Raw genomic sequence first — 19,593 nt, 5'->3', positions numbered from 1 at the left:
TGGCACACTCTGGCTCTTTTCACTAAGAAGCTTTAACTTAGTAAGCATGGCTTAGTTTTATAAAATTAGTTTGTGTTCCCTTTAAGCACAGCAAGACATTAGCAGAAGGTGGTGTTGAATTAAGCAGTTGGGGAAACTGGCCATGAAAACTTATAAAGAAAAAACTGGCATTTGTGTAATGGACAACTAGATGTGATAAGGTTTTCTTAAACTCTTCTGTCAGGAAAGGCAGGTTTTGAAAAAAGAATGCCTAATATTTGGATTTTTAAATGAAAAAGAAACAGCTATAGTTTATGTGAAAGATCTTTATTTTCTTTTGAACAATAATAAAACAAATTATTGTGCAGTTCAGTAACACCATAATCATGTGTTAGAAATCATCTTTAAAAGGCACTTCTGGTTCAATTACAGTTAAGTAATATAGACAATTTGATAGCTACTTATCTTGCCACCTTATAAAATTGCCTGCTAATTTCACATTGTTCATCTAGTGTTCTTCAGTGAATTGTGGCATTTTATACAAATTTCAAAGTCCCATCATGAAATGTCCTCTTATTTGTTGTTAATAACGTCACTAATGAATCACACTTAAAAGACATTTTTAAATGTCATCCATTATTCATGTGCTTACACAATCACTCCACAAAGCCAGGTGGAAGTGTTTTAGGTACCCAAGTGCAAATGAAAAGAAACTTTGTTATGTAAACCTCTTTCTAGGAATAAAAGCTGGGTAAACCAGAGCTTGTTGCTGCTATTTACTCCTTTTAAATGGTTTTATTGTTATTTTTGAATTATACAATTATAAATTGTATAATTAGCAAAGAAGACTAACTTTTTTTTTTCCAGAAAACAGGCACCATCTGATTTTTTTAATAAAAATTACCATGTAAAATTAGCTTCCCAATGCTAAACCAAAATAAAACACGTTCTCTAAAGAACAGTCACAATTATTCTCAATTTTATCATAGATATATGTACAAAGAATCATAAGTATCAGCTCACCTGATCAGAATAATTTTCTTATAAAGAAAAACACCCTTTACACACCCTTTCACAGAGATACCATTGGATGATTTATGTTGAAACCCAACCAATCTGAACAAATGCCTATCAAATTTTGCACACTGTGTTCTTTAATTTTCTAGTTTAACATAAAACTTAAAATTATAAAACACTATAAACACCGCCATCAATTGTAAGCCATACCTTTATATGGTTCTCAATACATGAAATATTCTTTATCATAAGCTACAGTACAAACAGCACATTTTAACTACTGATTTTTTTTTTAAGTAAATGTGAATTGTAGGATTTAGCTAGGATATTCTGATATAATAATAAAATTCAAATTATTTCATGCATGATCTGAAAAGTTCCAGATGTATTTGACAGTGGTTTTTAAAATGTAAACATACCATTTTCCTTTTGTAATTGTGTTATTGTTCCATTAAAAACAGAGTTTATGTATACAACAACTAATTATTATATCTCTAAATATCTATGCAATCATGATAAGAATAACCAAAAACAGAAGTCAAAATCACATTCTTGATTTGTTTGAAAATGCAGACACAGTATTAAGAAGCTATTAACTCTGCCTGAAATATTTTCAAAATTATTTTTGGTTATCAACTGTAACCATGAGTCATTTCAGAGAGGCCTATAGGTGCTACATACAATAATTTATGGCATCTAGACTCTCCCATCAACAGCTTCTATTGTGCAAATATGCTAAAATAGAATTTCCCTGAGATGAACAATCTTGCTGGCCCACAGAAAAGTAAATATAGGAAAACTACATTCAGATTTTAATCTGAATTATAGTCTAATCTGACACCCACTCAAAATGACTGCTAATAAATTTTTATCATCAGCTCATTTGTGCTAATAGTTCTTTTCAGTGGCTATTTATACATTTGTTTGTAAACCAATGTACTCAGAGGACTTGTTTAAAGGCACACATGAATAGCTACTTTAGAGATAACTTTCAAGTGTAAAAATCAGGAAATATCTTCTATGCCTTTAAGTATATTAACACTTAGTTACTGCCAAGGTAAAGAAAATGCATTTAAAAAGTAGTTTCCTAAATACCCATGATGCTCATGTCAGAAGAGTTTTACAAAAGATCAATCAGAGCACTAATTAGTTAAAAAGATTTTTTTTTTGTTCATGTAATGAGGTAGGATCTCACTCATATGTATTTTTAATTAGCAAGGCATTCGCATTAAACAAGTTCTTCTCATTGAATGGTCTGTGAAATACTGCTGAGATAATTTTCAGACTTCATTATAAAATCTGTCCACTCTTGACAAACATCCTCCATGGAGAATTCTTCACCACCATATTCCAGAGGAAGAATGTCTGGGAAATGCTGAAGTAAGCTTTGTTTGAAATTGGTCCCATGCATATGAATCTGAAATAGCCAAAATGTTTTAGGTTTGTTTTCTGCCTCTTGATACATTAGATGAATTTCCAGTGGAAAATCAACACGGTAAAAGAAGGTACTCCAATAGCTTCCAGGATAGGAGACCATGTACTGGTATAGATACTACATCCTTTATTCCTCTACTTATGAATCTAAGAATTCTACTTGTTTAGATTATGCTGCTTATGAATCTGCTCTCACTGTCTTCTTATATTTGCATTCTTATAACTAGACAAGATTTATTTTAAAAAAATTATCTTTCTCTTTCACAAATATACTTTTAAAACTCTAAATAAAAGTATTTTATACATTCTATTCCCTCATGTACAAGTGATTCTTAACAAAATATCAAATATCCTGGGACTATTCTGTAGATGGTAAAAATGTCCTATCTGGTATTATTTCATAGTAGAGGCCCGGTGCACAAAAATTTGTGCACTGGGGGGTGGGGGGGTGGGGAGGGTCCCTCAGCTCAGCCTGTGCCCTCTTGCAGTCTGGGACCCCTCAGGGGATGACCACCTGCTGGCTTAGGCCTGCTTCTCGGGGGATTGGGCCTAAGCTGGCAGTCAGACATCCCTCTGGCAGCCCAGCAGCCCTTGGGGGATGTCCACTTGCCAGCGGGGAGCAGGCTTAAGCTGCAGACAGACATCCTTAGCGCTGCTGAGGAGGCAGGAGAGGCTCCCACCACCACCACCCCTGTACTGGCAGCCATCAGCCTGGCTTGTGGCTGAACAGAGCTCCCCTTGTAGGAGCGCACTGACCACCAGGGGGCAGCTCCTGCATTGAGCGTCTGCCCCCTGATGGTCAGTGTGTGTCATAGTGACCAGTCATTCCCAGTCATTCTGCTGTTAGGGTCAATTTGCATATTACCCTTTTATTATATAGGATAAAGTGAAAGCATAAAATTAGGTGTATGAGAAATAATTTATGTGATACATTTGGATATTCTTGGCTAGTACAAAATTAAGAGACAGTTATGATGGTTAAAAGCCTTAAAATTTCAAATATTTTAAACTATAAAAATCAATCATATAATGCCCAAGTTAAAGATTTCAAACCTTGGATCAAAAGCATATAATGTTCATCTATACATGCAACAATCCTATATAATAAAAGGCTAATATGCAAATAGGCCAAACAGTGGAACAACCAGAACAACCAAACATCCAAATAACTGGTCGCTATGACGTGTGCTGACCACCAGGGGGCATGTGTGGAACATGGTGGGCATTGGCTGTGGTGGAATAGTGGAGGAGGTGAGCGGAGGTGCCAGACCAAGGCGTGGCGCCAGTCGCTGTCATTGGGGCAAGCCTCCAGTAGTTACTGGAAATTCTTTGCTCCTTTGCACCGCGGTCTTGCCCAGCGCTCGCACCTGCTGCTGGCACTGGCCCCACTTGCACCCGCTGCTGGCGCCTGTCCCAATTGCTCCATGCTGTCAGTGGGTGTGAGTGGGGCGGGCGCCATCAATCTGTGGGAACCACAGTGGCAGGAGCGGGGATGCTGGCAGACAGGGGACTGGGGGCCGTGCGGCGGGAGGGCCCCAGCAGGGGTGTAGAGGATGGGCTGAGACCCACCCCTGTGCCTACCACAGCCTCACAGACTGAAGAGTCCCAGGTTCGGTTCTGGTCAGGGGCACATGCCTGGGTTGCGGGTTTGATCCCCAGTAGGGGGTGTTCAGGGGGCAGCCAATCAGTGATTCTCTCTCATCATTGATGTTTCAATCTCTCTCTCCCTCCCTTCCTCTCCGAAATCAATAAAAATATATATTTTTTAAAAACGTAGCATACCATAAACACTCTTCTGCATTTTGCTTATTTCACTTTACATCCTGCAAATCATGTATTCCATTGTGTCGATGTCTCACAGTTCATTTAACCAGTCCCCTGATGATGAACACTTGGTGGTTTCCAATCTTTTGCTGCAATTTTGTTTATGTGTGGATAGGATAAATTGCCAGAAGCACAAAGGCTGTAATTTTGATAACTATTATATACTGCCCTCTACAGGGAATATACCATATTGCACTCCCACCAGCAATGTGCAGGAGGCCCAGTTACCGCATGGATTCACTAACTTGATTTTCCAAAATTAAAAAGAAATATCCTATCTAATAAAAGAGAAACATGGTAATTAGCCATACCTCTGCTACCCTTCCCATTGGCTAATCAGGGCGATATGCAAATTAACTGCCAGCCAAGATGGTGGCCGGCAGCCAGGCAGCTTGAAGCGAACATGAGGCTTGCTTGCTTCAGTGACGGAGAACTCCAACGTTCCCCGCCTGCCGCAGCCGGCCTCTGAGCTTGCAGTTTGAAACATTGTTACAAATATAGAAGCTAAACAAAACCCCAGAAACCTGCTTTCAGCCAGCCAGGATCTCAGAGCTGGAGTTGAAACAGTGTTTCGATTATAGAACCCAAACAAACCAGATACCTGCTTTCAGCAGCCGAGGCCTAAGAGCTGGAGCCAAGCCTCAGAGCTAAAGCTGGCCCAGAAAAAAAAAAAAAAAAGAAAGAAAAAAAGGAGAGGTTGGGAGCTTCAGTCACCCGCCAGCCTGAAAACAGCCCTCAGCCCCTCACCCAGACTGGCCAGGCACCCCAGTGGGGACCCCCACCCTGAAGGGTGTGTGACCAGCTGCAAACAGCCATCATCCCCTCATCCAGGCTGGCCAGGCACCCCAGTGGGGACCCCCACCCTGATCCAGGACACCCTTCAGGGCAAACCAGCCAGCCCCCTCCCGTGCACCAGGCCTCTATCCTATATAGGAAAAGGGTAATATGCCTCCCAGCACCAGGATCAGCGGAGCCGCGAGACCTCCTGGCACCGGGATCAGCGTGACAGGGGCAGCGTCCAAACCCCCTGATCGCCCTGCGGCTCTGTGTGTGACAGGGTGCGACGCCCCAACCCCCTGATCGACCCTGCTCTGTGCGTGACAGGGTATGGAGCCCCAACCCCCCTGATGGGCCCTGCTCTGTGCGTGACAGGGGATGGCACCGCAACCTCCCCATCGACCCTGCCTTGAGTGTGACAGGGGGCGGTGCCCCAACCCCCCAATTAGCCCTACCCTGAGTGTGACTGCGGGTGGCATCGCAACCTCCCGATACGCCCTGCTCTGTGCATGACAGGGGGCGGCGCCCCAACTCCCCAATCGGCCCTGCTCTGAGCCCGACCAGGGGCTGCACCTAGGTATTGGGCCTGCCCTCTGCCACCTGGGAGCAGGCCTAAGCCAGCAGGTCGTTATCTCCCGAGGGGTCCCAGTTATCTCCCGAGGGGTCCCAGGCTGCGAGAGGGCACAGGCTGGGCTGAGGGACCCCCCTTCCCCCCCGAGTGCATAAATTTTTGTGCACTGGGCCTCTAGTCCTATATAATAAAAGTGTATTATACTAAGTGTCCGACCAATTGATCGACCATTTGGTCAACCATTCAACCAGTTGCATGATGCGCACTGGCCATCAGGGGGCAGATGCTCCAACCAGTAGGTTAGCTTGCTGCTGGGGTCCGGCCAATCGGGACTGGGCCAGAGGGCCGGACATGCCCTGGAGACCTCCCACAGTCCCTCCCTGGCCAGCTGGCCCCCATCGGCCCCGATCACCCACCAGGCCGAGGGACCCCACCCGTGCATGAATTCGTGCACCAGGCCTCTAGTGAATTTATAAGAGTATTTGGCCTGTTAGATAAATACTCAAAATGTTAGCTTAATGGTGGTGGGTGCTTAATAAAGCAGCTCTTAAATGAAAAAGGATTAGAACATTTGGTAGAGAGGAATAGTGACTTGAATATGTTACACTCACCCGTTCCTTAATTTTTTCAGTCAGGAATGGTTTAATCATGGAAAAGACAGCATGAAAAACTATTGGCTCATTTATCAAATGGATACCACGAACTTTTAATGGAAAGGAATCCTTTTGAAAATAAAGAAAAAAATCTATTAATAATAAAGCATAAATAAATATATATTTCTATTGACAAGTCCCTTCCTTAAACACTTGGTAAACTTATGACAGCAACTAATGTCTGTTTCATTTTTAAAATTTCTTATTTCATCACCACAACACAGACTGCTTTACAGTTCACTGTTACTAGATTAAGAAAAGATAAAAAAAAAGAAAAGAAAAGATCTTTGCCCTAACCGGTTTGACTCAGTGTGGATAGAGAGTTGGCCTGTAGACCGAAGGGTCCAGGGTTTGATTCTGGTCAAGGGCATGTACCTTGGTTGCAGGCTCCTCCTCTGCCCAGGCTCGTGAAGGAGGCAACCAATCGATGTGTTTTTCTCACATGGATGTTGCTGTCATTCCCTCTCTCTTCCACTCTCCCTAAAAATCAATGGAAAAATATCCTCGGGCAAGGATGAACAAAAAAATAAAAAAATAAAGAAAAGATCCTTAAAAAGTATTTACTTTGTAGTTTAGGCAAATAGAAATACCTGCATCTGTCATAAATAAGACACAAAAAATTTCTCCCCCTATGACATATAAATGTTCTCTTAAGGAACCAATGAGTGTCAATAATTAACCTTTTCCCCAAAATTTTTAGTTTGAGAAAAAAAATAAAACTTTCATTAAAGTTGAAAGAATAGTCTAATAAACACACATTTTAATACCTTTGACCCAGGTATAAGTCTTTAACATAAAAGTAATTTGGCTTATTCAGAAGATTTCAAAGAGTTGATTTGAAAGAAAAAAATGTCATCAGTAGTTTCCCTACCCAAAGATGTATGGTTAGTGTAGAGTCCTTTCCTGTCAAGGTGCTTTCATACAAAATTCTTCTTTTTCTTTTTCCTTCCCTATGCAAAGCTTTTAGAGATGTGTTATCTATCTGGGGCTTTTCCTTCCAGATTCTTGCTAAGCCTAATTTTATTTTAAACAGAATTGCTAATGTGCTCTCTAAATCATTTGTATCCTGTTTTGTCCCATGGATATGATACAATTTTTGTAAACATCATGGCTTTTAATATGTTGCAATAATCCATCAGATGGATGCACCATACTTTAAGTAACCATTTTCCTATTTCTGGACAAATACGATGTTTCTAATAGTATCCTATAAGAATTGATGCCACAGCGCCCATCTTTATGCGTAGGGAGGCAGTGATGGTTGTAAGCACAGCTTTGAATCCAGCTGATCTGGACTGGAACCTTTGCTTCACTGCGGACAAAATGCATGTGCTTGGGCATTGCTGTCACCTCTCTGACACAGTTAATTTGTAAAACGGGAAAAATAATAGTCATACGACATAGGCTTGTATGGACCCGTTACATGGTAATTCATTTGAAACACTTAGCCAGCTACCTGGCACACAATACACTATTATCATTTTATACAAGGTCTATGCTATATTTAAGATTATTCCTTGGCTACGTTCCCCAAAGGAGGATTACAAGGTCAAAAATCATGGCCACTTACAAAAGCTTTTGATTTCTAAAAGAACTGTATCAATTTATACCTACCAAAACTTTTGTGGCATTTTGGTGTGCCGTTGCTATAAATATTGTTTTTTCTCATTCAATTTTTTTAATTTAGGAAGATAATTTTAATGACAGAAAGATAAAGTGAACATATTATTGTTTAAATGTATACATTCAGTAGTTACTCATCTTGAACATATTTTTACAATTTGTTGCAACATTCTTTCTTTTATGAATTAATAACATTTCCTCTTAGTGTTATTGAGTTCTATGTATCATTTCTAAAATTTGGTTTGATTTTCTAATAAACGTTCTATCCCTTCTCTTTGTATCACACATAACTAAATTAAAATCTGTTGTTTGGAGGTATTCTCCCAAGGAATTAAACTATACACTTACTGTAAGGACAGCAGCAATCTTCTTGGCTACAGATGGGGTAATTTGAAAAGCATGAGAAAAATGCCAGCCTTCCAGATCAAAGACAGCCTTGATTCCGTTCCGCTGGGTCTCTACCTCCTGTACAATAAGCTCGGATGTGATTAGACTTACACGGAACACATCATAAACTGTAAACACTTTTGGGTCCCAGTGTGCTAAAAAAAGAAAAAAAAAAGAAATAAAAAATAACATATCTCAGTATTGCATAAAAAACCAGAAAGCAAAGGGGAACTGATTCTTTTTAGACTTAATGGATCAATAAAAATAAAAACATGTACAAAGATCACAAAGTGAATAATAGACCAAATGGGTGGCCCCAAAACATGTGCCTGCTTCTCCCTAGTGCAGAACAGGATTTTAAGAATATGGGACAAAAAAAGAATAAATACAACCTGGCCGGTGTGGTTCAATGGTTGAGCATTGACCTATGAACCAGGTCACTGTTGGATTCTCGGTCAGGGCACATGCCCAGGTTGCTGGCTCGATCCCCAGTAGAGGGCGTGTAGGAGGCAGCCGATCAATGATTCTCTTTCATCGTTGATGTTTCTATCTCTCTACCCCTTTCCCTTCCTCTCTGAAATCAATAAAAATATATTTAAAAAAATAAAACAGATATTCATGGCATTTATTTATTTAAAAAAAGAAGAGAAATGCAGCAGGCTGGACTTGATAGCTGGATGAAACTACAGCCCAAAGCATGCAGGAAACAGCGGTAGCTAACGATGAGAATGCCTGTTGGTGTGCTACAAGCTCAGAGGCATTGGAAATGGGAGAAGCACAACCTGGATTATGAAGAGAAACTAGCGCTCTATAGTAACCGGAGAGGTTGCAAAAGGAAATGCCTGAGGATGAGACAGGTTGGCTGATGTCTCTGACATCACTGAGTGACAACCAGCATGTAGCAGAGTCAGGTCCTGACAGGCTAGAACAGTAAGTGTGGGCTTTGGAAAACAGGGAAGCACCCACGTAGCTGCCCACACCCAGGAAAAATAGGAATATCTGTGATAAGAAGAGGAGTTACTGGCATTCTTCACCTCTCTCCTCCCCGACCATTCCTGGAGCAGGCCACGACATGCAGAAAGGACAGTCATGGACAGGCTAGCAGATAATCTTAAAAAATATATATGCACATAGAAACCCACACCTGGAACCTGTATGTTCATGTTGGCCAATGTCACCCCAATCAAGTTAATTAATTAATAAAAGTATATTAAAATATATCACCTACTAAATTGTAATAGCCACATTTCAAGTACTCAACAGCCACGTGTGGCTAGTGGCTACTGTAGAACAATTTCATCATCACAGAAAAGTATATTAGACTAGAGGCCCAGTGCATGAAATTCGTGCATGGGAGGGGGTGTCCCTCAGCCTGGCCTGCGCCCTCTCGCAGTCCGGGACCCCTCGCTCCTTACCACCTGCCTGCTCACTGCTCCTTAGTGCTGCCGCAGGGGTGGGGGAGGCTCCCGCTGCGCTCGCCAGCCATGAGCCCAGCTTCTGGCTGAGTGGCACTCCCCCTGTGGGAGCGCACTGACCACCAGGGGGCAGCTCCTGCGCTGAGTGCCTGCCCCCTGGTGGTCAGTGCGCATCATAGCGACTGGTCGTTCTGCCATAATGGTCGCTTAGGCTTTTATTATATACATAGTTCTAGACTTTAATCTCCTTTAAGGCAAAAGAAAAACGTGCCTTGCCAAACCGGTTTGGCTCAGTGGATAGAGCATCAGCCTGCGGACTGAAAGGTCCCAGGTTCAATTCCGGTCAAGGGCATATACCTTGGTTGCGGGCACATCCCCAGTAGGAGATGTGCAGGAGGCAGCTGGTCGATGTTTCTCTCTCATCGATGTTTCCAACTCTCTATCCCTCTCCCTTCCTCTCTGTAAAAAATCAATAAAAATATATTTTAAAAAATAAAATAAAATCAATACAAACAACCAAAGGCACATAAAATGTTGGGCCATGACTGCAGGCTGCAGGTGGTATGTGTCCTTCTCCCTTAAAGGCTATTTTTGATCCCATGAGGGTCTAAGGAAGGTGCAGAAGTTATTGGTCACCAACTTACAAGAAATACTAGGAAGACCTAATGGCAAAAAGGAGAAGCAGTGAAAAGCAGGAGGGACATGTAGAGTCGTGTCTTCAGCACCTCTCGGATTCCTGCTTTCCTACAGCACCTTTCTCCATCCAGGGCAATGAGCACCTTGCTCAGCAGCCTGGGCTCTGTCCAACTAGTCATTCACTCACTCCAATATATTTAATCAGCACCTACCACGTGACCTGGTTCGGTGCTTGGTGTAAATCAGTGACCAGAACATTATCATAGTTCAGCGCTCTTATTTGAATTTCCTGCTAAGTGTTTTTACAACACTTTCCCTTGATCTTTTTCATCTTCCCCCCCTATTTCTCTGCTCTGTTTTCTTTTTCTCTTATTTTATATATTTGACTGTGGAAAAATGGGAGTAGGATTTTCACTGGGTTTTGTTAATTTTCTCACAACTGCCAGGTTTTTTTTATACTCAGGGGACATCCCATATAATAAAACCCAAATGGCAGAATGACCAGTTGCTATGATGCGCACTGACTACCAGGGGGTAGATGCTCAATGCAGGAGCTGCCCCGTGGTGGTCAGTGCGCCCACAGCGGGAGCGCTGCTCAGCCAGAAGCCAGGCAGGCGGACATCCCCCGAGGGGTCCTGGACTGCAAGGGGGTGCAGGCTGTGCTGAGGGACCCCAGTACACAAATGCTGTTCACCAGGCCTGTAGTTAAAACATAAAATATACCTAACTTAAAACCTAAACACCTAAACGCTTAAACATGGACTCATTGAAGCCTTCTGTATGGCAGTGAAGAAAAAGCAAACAGCAGTGCTTTGTCTCACTCACCGATTCTGTAAATGAGAACTTTGCTGCCGGTGGGGTCTCTGTCTCTCAGGACTCCGATGTAGCCAGCCCTCAGAAGGCCAAGAATACTTCTGGGGTGGAGATCTGCACTTATTTCAGGACATTCTGCTCTCCACTTATAGTAGTTTTTTAGTAACTGAAAAACAAAATAGAGATTGTCTACAGATAGTGCACATGGTAAGCATTTCATAAAACTGGCAGGAAAGCCTTGGCATTATGTATGGCCTTTGCCAACCATCATGTCAGGATTTTAATCTAGGGTATCCTTTTAGCATATAAACTAAAAGTTTCCATCATCAAGGATCTCAGGTGATAGGAGTTCATCAAAAATTCAAAGTTGAGTAATTCTTATTTGTCTCCTGTGGTGGATAGTCTCCCAAAGATAAATGCTGACCCCCGCCCCCCCCCACACACACACACACCCATGCACACATGTCATCAAGATAAGGAATCCATTTGATCCTTCCCCTTGGACCTAGGCTGGCTTTACATCTTGCTTTGACTGATAGAATTTGGCAGAAGTGACACCGTGCCAGGTTTTAAGAAGCCAGACACCATGTAAGATTACGAAATGAAAGTCCATGCAGAGAAGCCCTGGGGGACGAGAGGCTATGACTTAGATGGTCTGACCTCAGCCAAGGTCCCATCTGATGCAATGTGGAGCAGAGATGAACAGCCCCATTCAGCCCTGCCCAAATAGGGGAATCACAAACAAATAATAGCTGTGGTTTAAGCCACTAAATTTTGGAGTGATTGGTTACTTGGCAATAGGTGACTAGCACATCCACCTTTGGTCTTTTCGAAATAAAGAATGGAAATCAATCTAATGGATTAACTCCACAAATATGTTTGGAATATGTACAATGTTCCACACACTGTGTTAGGCACTTGAGTTAAAGCAGTGACCAGAGTGGATCTCTGATTTCACTGGAGGTGACGTATTGGTGACAACTGGCGCACACAGGCCATGGTATGTAGTAAAAAGTTCAGTTCCCAGGCTGCCTCTTCAGAAAAGCCTTGGTGTCACCACTTATTACCTATGTGATCTTGATAACTATTTCTCAATATCTGCCTTCTAGAGTTATGTGTAAAGCATACATGGGCATAATGAATACCGTTAGTGTTGTCATAATAGGGAAGGTGATTTGGGTTAATTGGCTCATAATAACTATTTAGTGCAGGTTTACATTAAAGGTAAGTAGAACGTTTTGGTTTTTATTTTCTTCCCTACAAAAAGAGCTAAATAAATTATACAAAGGAACATCTGTCTATACCACTGCTCTACTTTCTATAAATAGAAAAACAACAAAAATGGATTTTGTTAATAGTGGTATGCATTCAGAGAGACTATGGAATGGTATACCTAGAGATTAGGCCTTGACAAAATATGGTTTGAAGGAATCCCATTTTCTTTTTCCCAAAAGAACCACCAGTAAGGGTTACTCCACATTTACAAATTATAAAAACATTGCCAGTGTATTGTGGAGAATATTAAAATCAAATTACACATTTAAAACTTACTATATTTACATTTTCTTCATGATTTTCAGCAGTCTCAATTATTCTAAGATGTCAATATATTTGAATTTTAAGAGATCTATTAGAAATGTGGAACTAAAGTTCAGATGAAAGGACACATTTTATATTTGAGAGTCATTGGAATAAACATAACTGTAACTACAAAGTAGTAATTGCCTAGAAGAGAGACTAAAAATATAAATTTTAAAAACCAAGTAAAGGGTAGAATTCTGAGTCATGGGGTATGCCAATGGCTGGGGATGGATGGGAGAGGAAGAGAGAAGCTGGTTGTATTATAGGAGAAACACCAATATGGTGCACAGGGGAGGGAAAAGCCATCTGAGTTGTGTTCTCTCTCCTCTCTCTCTCTCTCTCTCTCTCTCTCTCTCTCTCTCTCTCTCTCTCTCTCATATTGTCACCCTATCCTTTTCTCTTTCTATCTTTCTCCTCTTTCATTTATATATTTAATAAACTTTTCTTAACTGCCTTACAAAAGAGGATGTTTCTAAGAGTTAAATGCAACAAAGAGGTAAGAAAGGGAAAAAGTCAGTAAATTTGCCAACCAAGAAATAATCGGTGACCTAAATAGCAGTTTCCAAAAGCAGTCGGGACAAAAGGCACATTGTTCCTGACATATTCATTCTAGTCTATAAGATGAATTCCTTTTCCTCCTCCACTGTGATTTCATTGAAAGGGATCTTTCAGGTAACAGAGGCAGGGACTTATGTTCAAGTAATTCTTATTTTACTCATTAATGGCCCCAAAGCCATTCACATAACTTTAATGACAGTGTATTGTTATACTTGTTCCATTTTATTATTAGTTATTTTTGTTAATTTCTTACTGTGCCTAATTTATAAATTACACTTTATCATAGTTATGTATGTATAGGAAAAATGTATACTCTATCTAAGGTTTGGTGCTATCCATGGTTTTAGGCATCCACTGGGGTCTTTGAAAGTATCCCCCAAGCATAAGGGGGACGACTTTACTGCAGGAGTAAACCATCCGGATCCACACACTTGAAAAATTGGTTATCGTGAAGACACACAATTAACTCTCATGCCTTTGACATTTAACTTTCACAAACTGAAATATTAAAACCTGGATCACTGATTATTACCTTTCCACTGAGAAATAAGTTCTAAGGTCCAGTTGACATAAAGAAATTATGTACATGACAAAATACTACTGAGCAATTCTCAAACAAACCACCTAAAGTTCACAACAACAAAAAAATTGGGTGCAAGTGAATATCATGATTGGAAGGCACCTGTTTTGCACCACAGTTAGGAATAAACAAATATAAAAAGTTAGGGTTTATTTACCTTCCTTCTTACATTTCCATGTACTTTCAAACAAAACAGTGACCATATTTGTGCAGCTTTCACAGTCTTTAATGGCATCATTTTGATCTCTCCTCACAACCAACCTGAGAGGTTTACCCAATCTTATGGATAAAAAGACTTAAACTCAATCCCATCCAGGTGGCTCAGTTGTTTGGAGTGTAGTTCTATACACTAAGAAGATTACAGGTTCATTCCCAGTCCGGGCACATACCTAGGTTTCAGATTCCATCCCCAGTCTCAGGTTCTATCCCTGGTCAGGGGTGGATGGGAGGCAACCAATCAGTTTCTCTCTCTCTCTCTCTCTCTCTCTCTCTCTCTCTCTCTCTCTCTCTCTCAAAAATGAATGAATAAATAAATAAAACTAAAGCTCAAAGAAGTTACACATGTGTTTAAAGACAGTAACTACAGGAGCAGAATTGGGAGTAAAACTGACACAATATGATAAATTCTACAAAAGAAGCTACACTGAGTGGGAAATTAGCAGGGAGAGTCAATGGTACTTTGAAAACTTAAAAGTCTTTGGGAAAACCATAACAATAACTACAGGATAAAAAACTTATCACATGGAGCATAAATATATGGAACTGGGCAATTCACTTGTGAAAGAGAAATTCACAAGACTATGTAGAACAGACAGAGGTTAAGAGTTGGCTATTTTTATGCTCATTGTTTTAAACAGACAGGACAGGTGTACCTGAGAGCACAGGCTCCCCTGAGTTTAACCCAACTTCAAATTCTTGCTCTACCATTTAATAACTGTGATTTCAGGCAAGTCACTTAACTCTTTACATCTCAGCTTCTTCTAAAATGAGAAAATGATTACATAATCCTCACAAACACTACCTATAAAGGACCTGACACTCTAAAAGCAATTAATATTCTAAAAACCCCATTAATTCATTATCACTTCAAATACAAAAACTAGAAAAATGAGAAAATTCATTATAACTGAGGGACTTAGTGAGCTTTCTTCATACAACACACACACACACACACACACACACACACACAACTATAGGGATTTTATATTATAAATAAGGAAGTTTGAGTTGAATTGACTGTCTTTGTAAAGGAAATAAATAGTTTCATGCTCTAAACTTTTCCCCTTCATTTCCAGTTGGCAGAAAAGTAAGGCAAAGAGTTCACAGACAGTAACTTGATCCCACTTCAGTAGATTCAGACACAGTCTTGGTAGCAAATTCCTCAAGGACATGGTGCAATGAAAACAATTCAGGAACATAGAGAACACAGGAAAGTATGTAAATAACACTAAGGCTGGAGGTAAATGTTATTTTTTCTGTTCTGTTGGTTTTTTTTTCTTTTTTCTTTATAAAATGTATTGGGGTGACGTTGGTTAATAACATTAAATAGGCTTCAAGTGTACAGTTCGATGATTGCACTTCACCTGCACCGTGTGCTCACCACCCAAAGTCTAGTCTCCCTCTGTCACCATATATTTGACCCCTTTACCCTCTTCGGTCTACCCCCCTCTCTCCCCCACTCCACACACAGACACACACACTCATTCCCCTCTAGTAACCACCCTTCTGTTGTCTGTATCTATACACATTACTTTTAAAAAGCAAACAAAATGAAATCAACAAATCATATACTTTTTATGGTTCGTTACTCTACAACATATATATGTTTAATGCCTCACTTAAACTGCACTCTCCCTAGGACCTCAGGCTGTGTCTTCTTATTTAGCAATATGAGTAAATTTGTTACTCATAATGTTGGGACAGCTGGGTAGCCATCTGACAAAATGAAAACAAAGTCAGATTCCTAGTTCACTCCTAACATCAAAGAAATCCTAGTAGAACAACAACTCCAACATCAAAAAGAGAAGTTATAAGTTACTAAAGAAAACTTTGGGGCCCTAACTGGTTTGGCTCAGTGGATAGAGCATCGGCCTGCGGACTGAAGGGTCCCAGGTTCAATTCTGGTCAAGGGCATGTACCTTGGTTGTGGGCACATCCCCAATAGGGGGTGTGCAGGAGGCAGCTGATCGATGTTTCTCTCTCATTGATGTTTCTAACTCTCTATCCCTTGCCCTTCCTCTCTGTAAAAAAAAAAAATCAATAAGATTTAAAAAAAAAAAAAAAGAAAACTTTGGGGAAAAAGAAGAGCTTATGAAACCCAGAAGCAATCAGAGAACAATCACATTTGTTTCATAAAAACTTCATATTCTGCACAGAAAGAAAATAGCATTGCCAAAGCCAGAAGACAAACAATGAATTGGGACAGCGGCCTATTTACTTTAATACATAAAGATATTTTATGAATAAATTTATATTGTATGTATGTTATATTTTATGTAAACAAATGGAAGAAAATAAACGGCAAAACAAGCAGTTACTGAGAGAAGAATTTTAAAATGTTAAATATATGAAAGATGACTAACCACTTATAATTGAATACATGCATAGTATGATAATGAGAACCAGTTTCTCACCTAGCAGGTTGACACACAGATCATAGTGTTGGCTAAGACCGCGTGGGTGATGCTAGGCAGAGAAAAGCATCATTATGCAATGTGGAATTGACAAAATTAGTGCCAGCACTTTGGAGGACAGTTGTTAGATTCCTCAACACTGTAGATACACATCTCACTTCATTGGGCAACTCTGCAGGTTGAACTTGTCCTATAAGGACGTATTCCTCTTTTGGTACAAAGACAAATGTACAAAGACAGACTAGAATATCCAGTTGTTGATGGAAGACACCCCATTGGTCTTGCTTACTGCATTTTGTATACTGCCAGGCAAATTGTAGGAGTTCAAAAAATAATCATTGAATGGGGAATGAAGGGTGTGCATGGCAGTAGTGCCCTTGTCTGATGACAAGTCCACGCCCAACAACAGGGACTGCTCCATAAGTCAGCATGATATATTCACGCAGTGAACAGCAAAAATCCACAAAAGAGTAAGAGACATGACTCTGGCTGGTCTGGCTCAGGTGGTTAGCATTGTCCCATGCACCAAAAAGTTGCTGGTTCCATTCCCAGTCAGAGCACATGCCTGGGTTGTGGGCTTACTAGTAAACCCCAGTAGCGGGCGTGCAGGAGGCAGCCTATCCATATTTCTCTCTCACATCAATATTTCTCCCTCTCTCTCTCTAAAATCAATAAAAACATATTTTTTTTTACAAAAGAATAAGATTTATGTATACATGCTGGAATATAATGATCTCTGAGAAATTAGGTTTTTTAAAGGGGCAAAATGTAAAATATATTCATATGCCTGTGTGAAAGTACACTACCTGGGAAGAGAAACAAGACACAGGTAACAGTTAACTGTCTCTGGGTAGATGGCTTGGCAAACTAAGGATTGGCGATACACACCTGGAAACACAAAAGAACAGCCTCATCCCTCATTCTCTTTTATTTTATTTATTTCAGAGAGGAGGAGAGAGAAAAACATCAATGATGAGAGAGAATCATCTTTCGGCTGCTCTTGTACACACACACACACACACACACACACACACACACACACACGGGGTAGAACCCGCAACCCGGGCAATAGAACCACGACCTCCTGGTTCATAGGTCCACGCTCAACCACTGACCCACACCTCCCGGCTCCCAGCTCATCCGTCATTCTTAAACTCAGAACATACTGGGCTGCGTTGGCGTCCTGACACAGATTACTATCAATCAGACCATTTCGCTAGAATTTGGCTGTAGACCTTCTGTCTTCCTCGCAATTTCACTGTCCCCTCCACATGCGGAGTTACTTGCTGAGCTGTAATAAAATCTCGGCTTCCTCCCTCTCGGCTGTATTTTGTTTTCTATCCGTAACTTTCTGCCAGGGAAAAGGGAAGGCAGGTCCCCCAAACTTGACGTTCAGGAGACTCATCAAGGACAGAGTTCCCGTGTTTGGGGTCAAATGGGCCATCCCCGGGGGAAGGGCTCCAGCTTTGTCTGGATTTTCCGTTTCCAAGACCCAGAGAAACTGAAAGGGCCGGAGCTGGGTTTCTCAGACACCAGCGGCCACCGCGCCCGCGGCCCATTGCGCCCGGGGCGCGCTCCCACCGAGGTCCCGCTCCCAACCTCGGCTTTCGCGGGGATCAGGGCAGCATCCCCCCCGCCCCGGGGTACCCAGGCCTGCCCTCAGGCCAGGGCGCAGCGGGGAGGCACCCTTACCCGCCAGGCTAGGTCGAGGTCGAAGTCCCGGGCGCGCAGGAAGCGCAGCAGAAAGGGGTCGGTGAGCGGCGGCGGCGCGGGGAGAGCGCCCAGCGCCCGCGCCCGGCGCCGCAGGTCGGCCAGGCTCGGCTGCAGCAGCGGCGAGTGGTCGGGCAGCGCGCTCAGCTGCAGCCCGGTCGGCGCCCCCGGCCGCGCGTCTGCCATGCCCGCCTCCTCTGCTGCCGCCGCCGGGGTGGCCCCGGAGACCGGGAAAAGCCTGGCCTGAGCGCCAGCCTCCGGCCCCTCCTCCCGCGGCCTCTGCCCCGCGCACGCCCACCCTCCCGCCCCGCGGCCCAGGACGGCCCCGCGCTGTCTCCCCAAAGGAAACCACGTGGTGTCCCCACAGGTGCTGATCCGAGTCAATCCAGCTGTCAGCTGCGGTAAGTCACCGGTGGTCAGTGCCAACGGAAGATGTCAAAAAGTTGGTTTGCCCACATTAATTGGGATGTTTCAAATAAATCTGATCGGGAGCTTTCTTTACCTCCCTCTCTCCCTCTCTCTCTTCCCCTTCCCCCTTACAACCATTTGATGCGCTGTGGCAGACTCACTACTGAGCCCTCCTGCCATTAAGGCTCCAAGCTGACTCCCAGCCTCAGACCCTAAGGATGGCCCCCTCACAGACCCACTGAAGTATGGTAGCAATCATCTCAGGTAGAAACGATTGTTTAACTTTAACCCTGCTATTTGGCTTCTGTACTTATTTGCTTTAACAATAGAAAAGTTATTTTGATTTTCTGAATTATATAAATCGTCCCATTCGACTGAATACCTTATTGATTGTAATGTGAATACCCCATTGGTTGTGGTCATACTGGTTTTAGAAACCACATTCTGTACCTGGGAACCAGGACAGCACAATTATCCCAAGACCCGAGGGCTCTAGATAATGTGTTTCTGTCAACTCAGTGATCCGGAGACCCAAAACTATAATTTAGCTAACATGCTTAAGTCTGCTTCAGTAAACTGCTTTGTGCAAACCAGGTTCCTCATTCCAAACCCTGGGATGTAGTCAATACCTTTGTGATCTTTGCCTATATAAATCTGGTGGTGGGGCTGGGGAGGATACTGCGAGATTTGGGAGAGCGAAATGCCCCCGCGTAGTCCCGGATTTGCAATAAATGTGACTCCTTAATTTGACTTCTTGAGGCGTCCTTGTGTGATTCGCGGGGTACAGTACACCACCACACCTCCTCTTCCTCCAAATCCAGGCAAGTCTTCTCAGCTCTTGGCCTTCACCCTGTTAGTTACCTATACAGACAAGGGTGGGCAAAAATAGGTTTCCAGTTGTGAGTACTCGAAACAGTTTATTCTTGTATTATTATTTATTAATTATCGTGCTTTTTATTTGTATTACAACTGTAAACCTACTTTTGCCTGCCCC

The 19,593-nt window shown here is 42.1% G+C and overlaps 1 protein-coding gene across 2 annotated transcripts; it reads right to left on the bottom strand.

Moving 5' to 3' along the window:
* Positions 1-287: 287 nt before the first annotated feature.
* Positions 288-18,466, bottom strand: TTPA (alpha tocopherol transfer protein). Of its 2 annotated transcripts, XM_059673084.1 has the most exons (5): positions 18,174-18,454; positions 11,142-11,295; positions 8,227-8,420; positions 6,214-6,324; positions 288-2,413 (listed from the first exon to the last, which is right to left on the bottom strand). In XM_059673084.1, the coding sequence occupies exons 1-5, from the start codon at positions 18,375-18,377 to the stop codon at positions 2,240-2,242; spliced, it is 837 nt and encodes a 278-aa protein (XP_059529067.1). In that variant the 5' UTR covers positions 18,378-18,454; the 3' UTR covers positions 288-2,239. The 2 variants fall into 2 exon arrangements, with proteins under 2 accessions (XP_059529067.1, XP_059529068.1); XM_059673085.1 differs by lacking the exons at positions 6,214-6,324; positions 8,227-8,420 and having other exon boundaries at positions 2,334-2,413; positions 18,174-18,466.
* Between the last annotated feature and the right edge of the window lie 1,127 nt (positions 18,467-19,593).

Source organism: Myotis daubentonii, chromosome 17 (genome assembly GCF_963259705.1).
Source record: "Myotis daubentonii chromosome 17, mMyoDau2.1, whole genome shotgun sequence".
Classification (NCBI taxonomy): domain Eukaryota; kingdom Metazoa; phylum Chordata; class Mammalia; order Chiroptera; family Vespertilionidae; genus Myotis; species Myotis daubentonii.
This window is presented reverse-complemented; position numbering and strand designations above follow the sequence as displayed.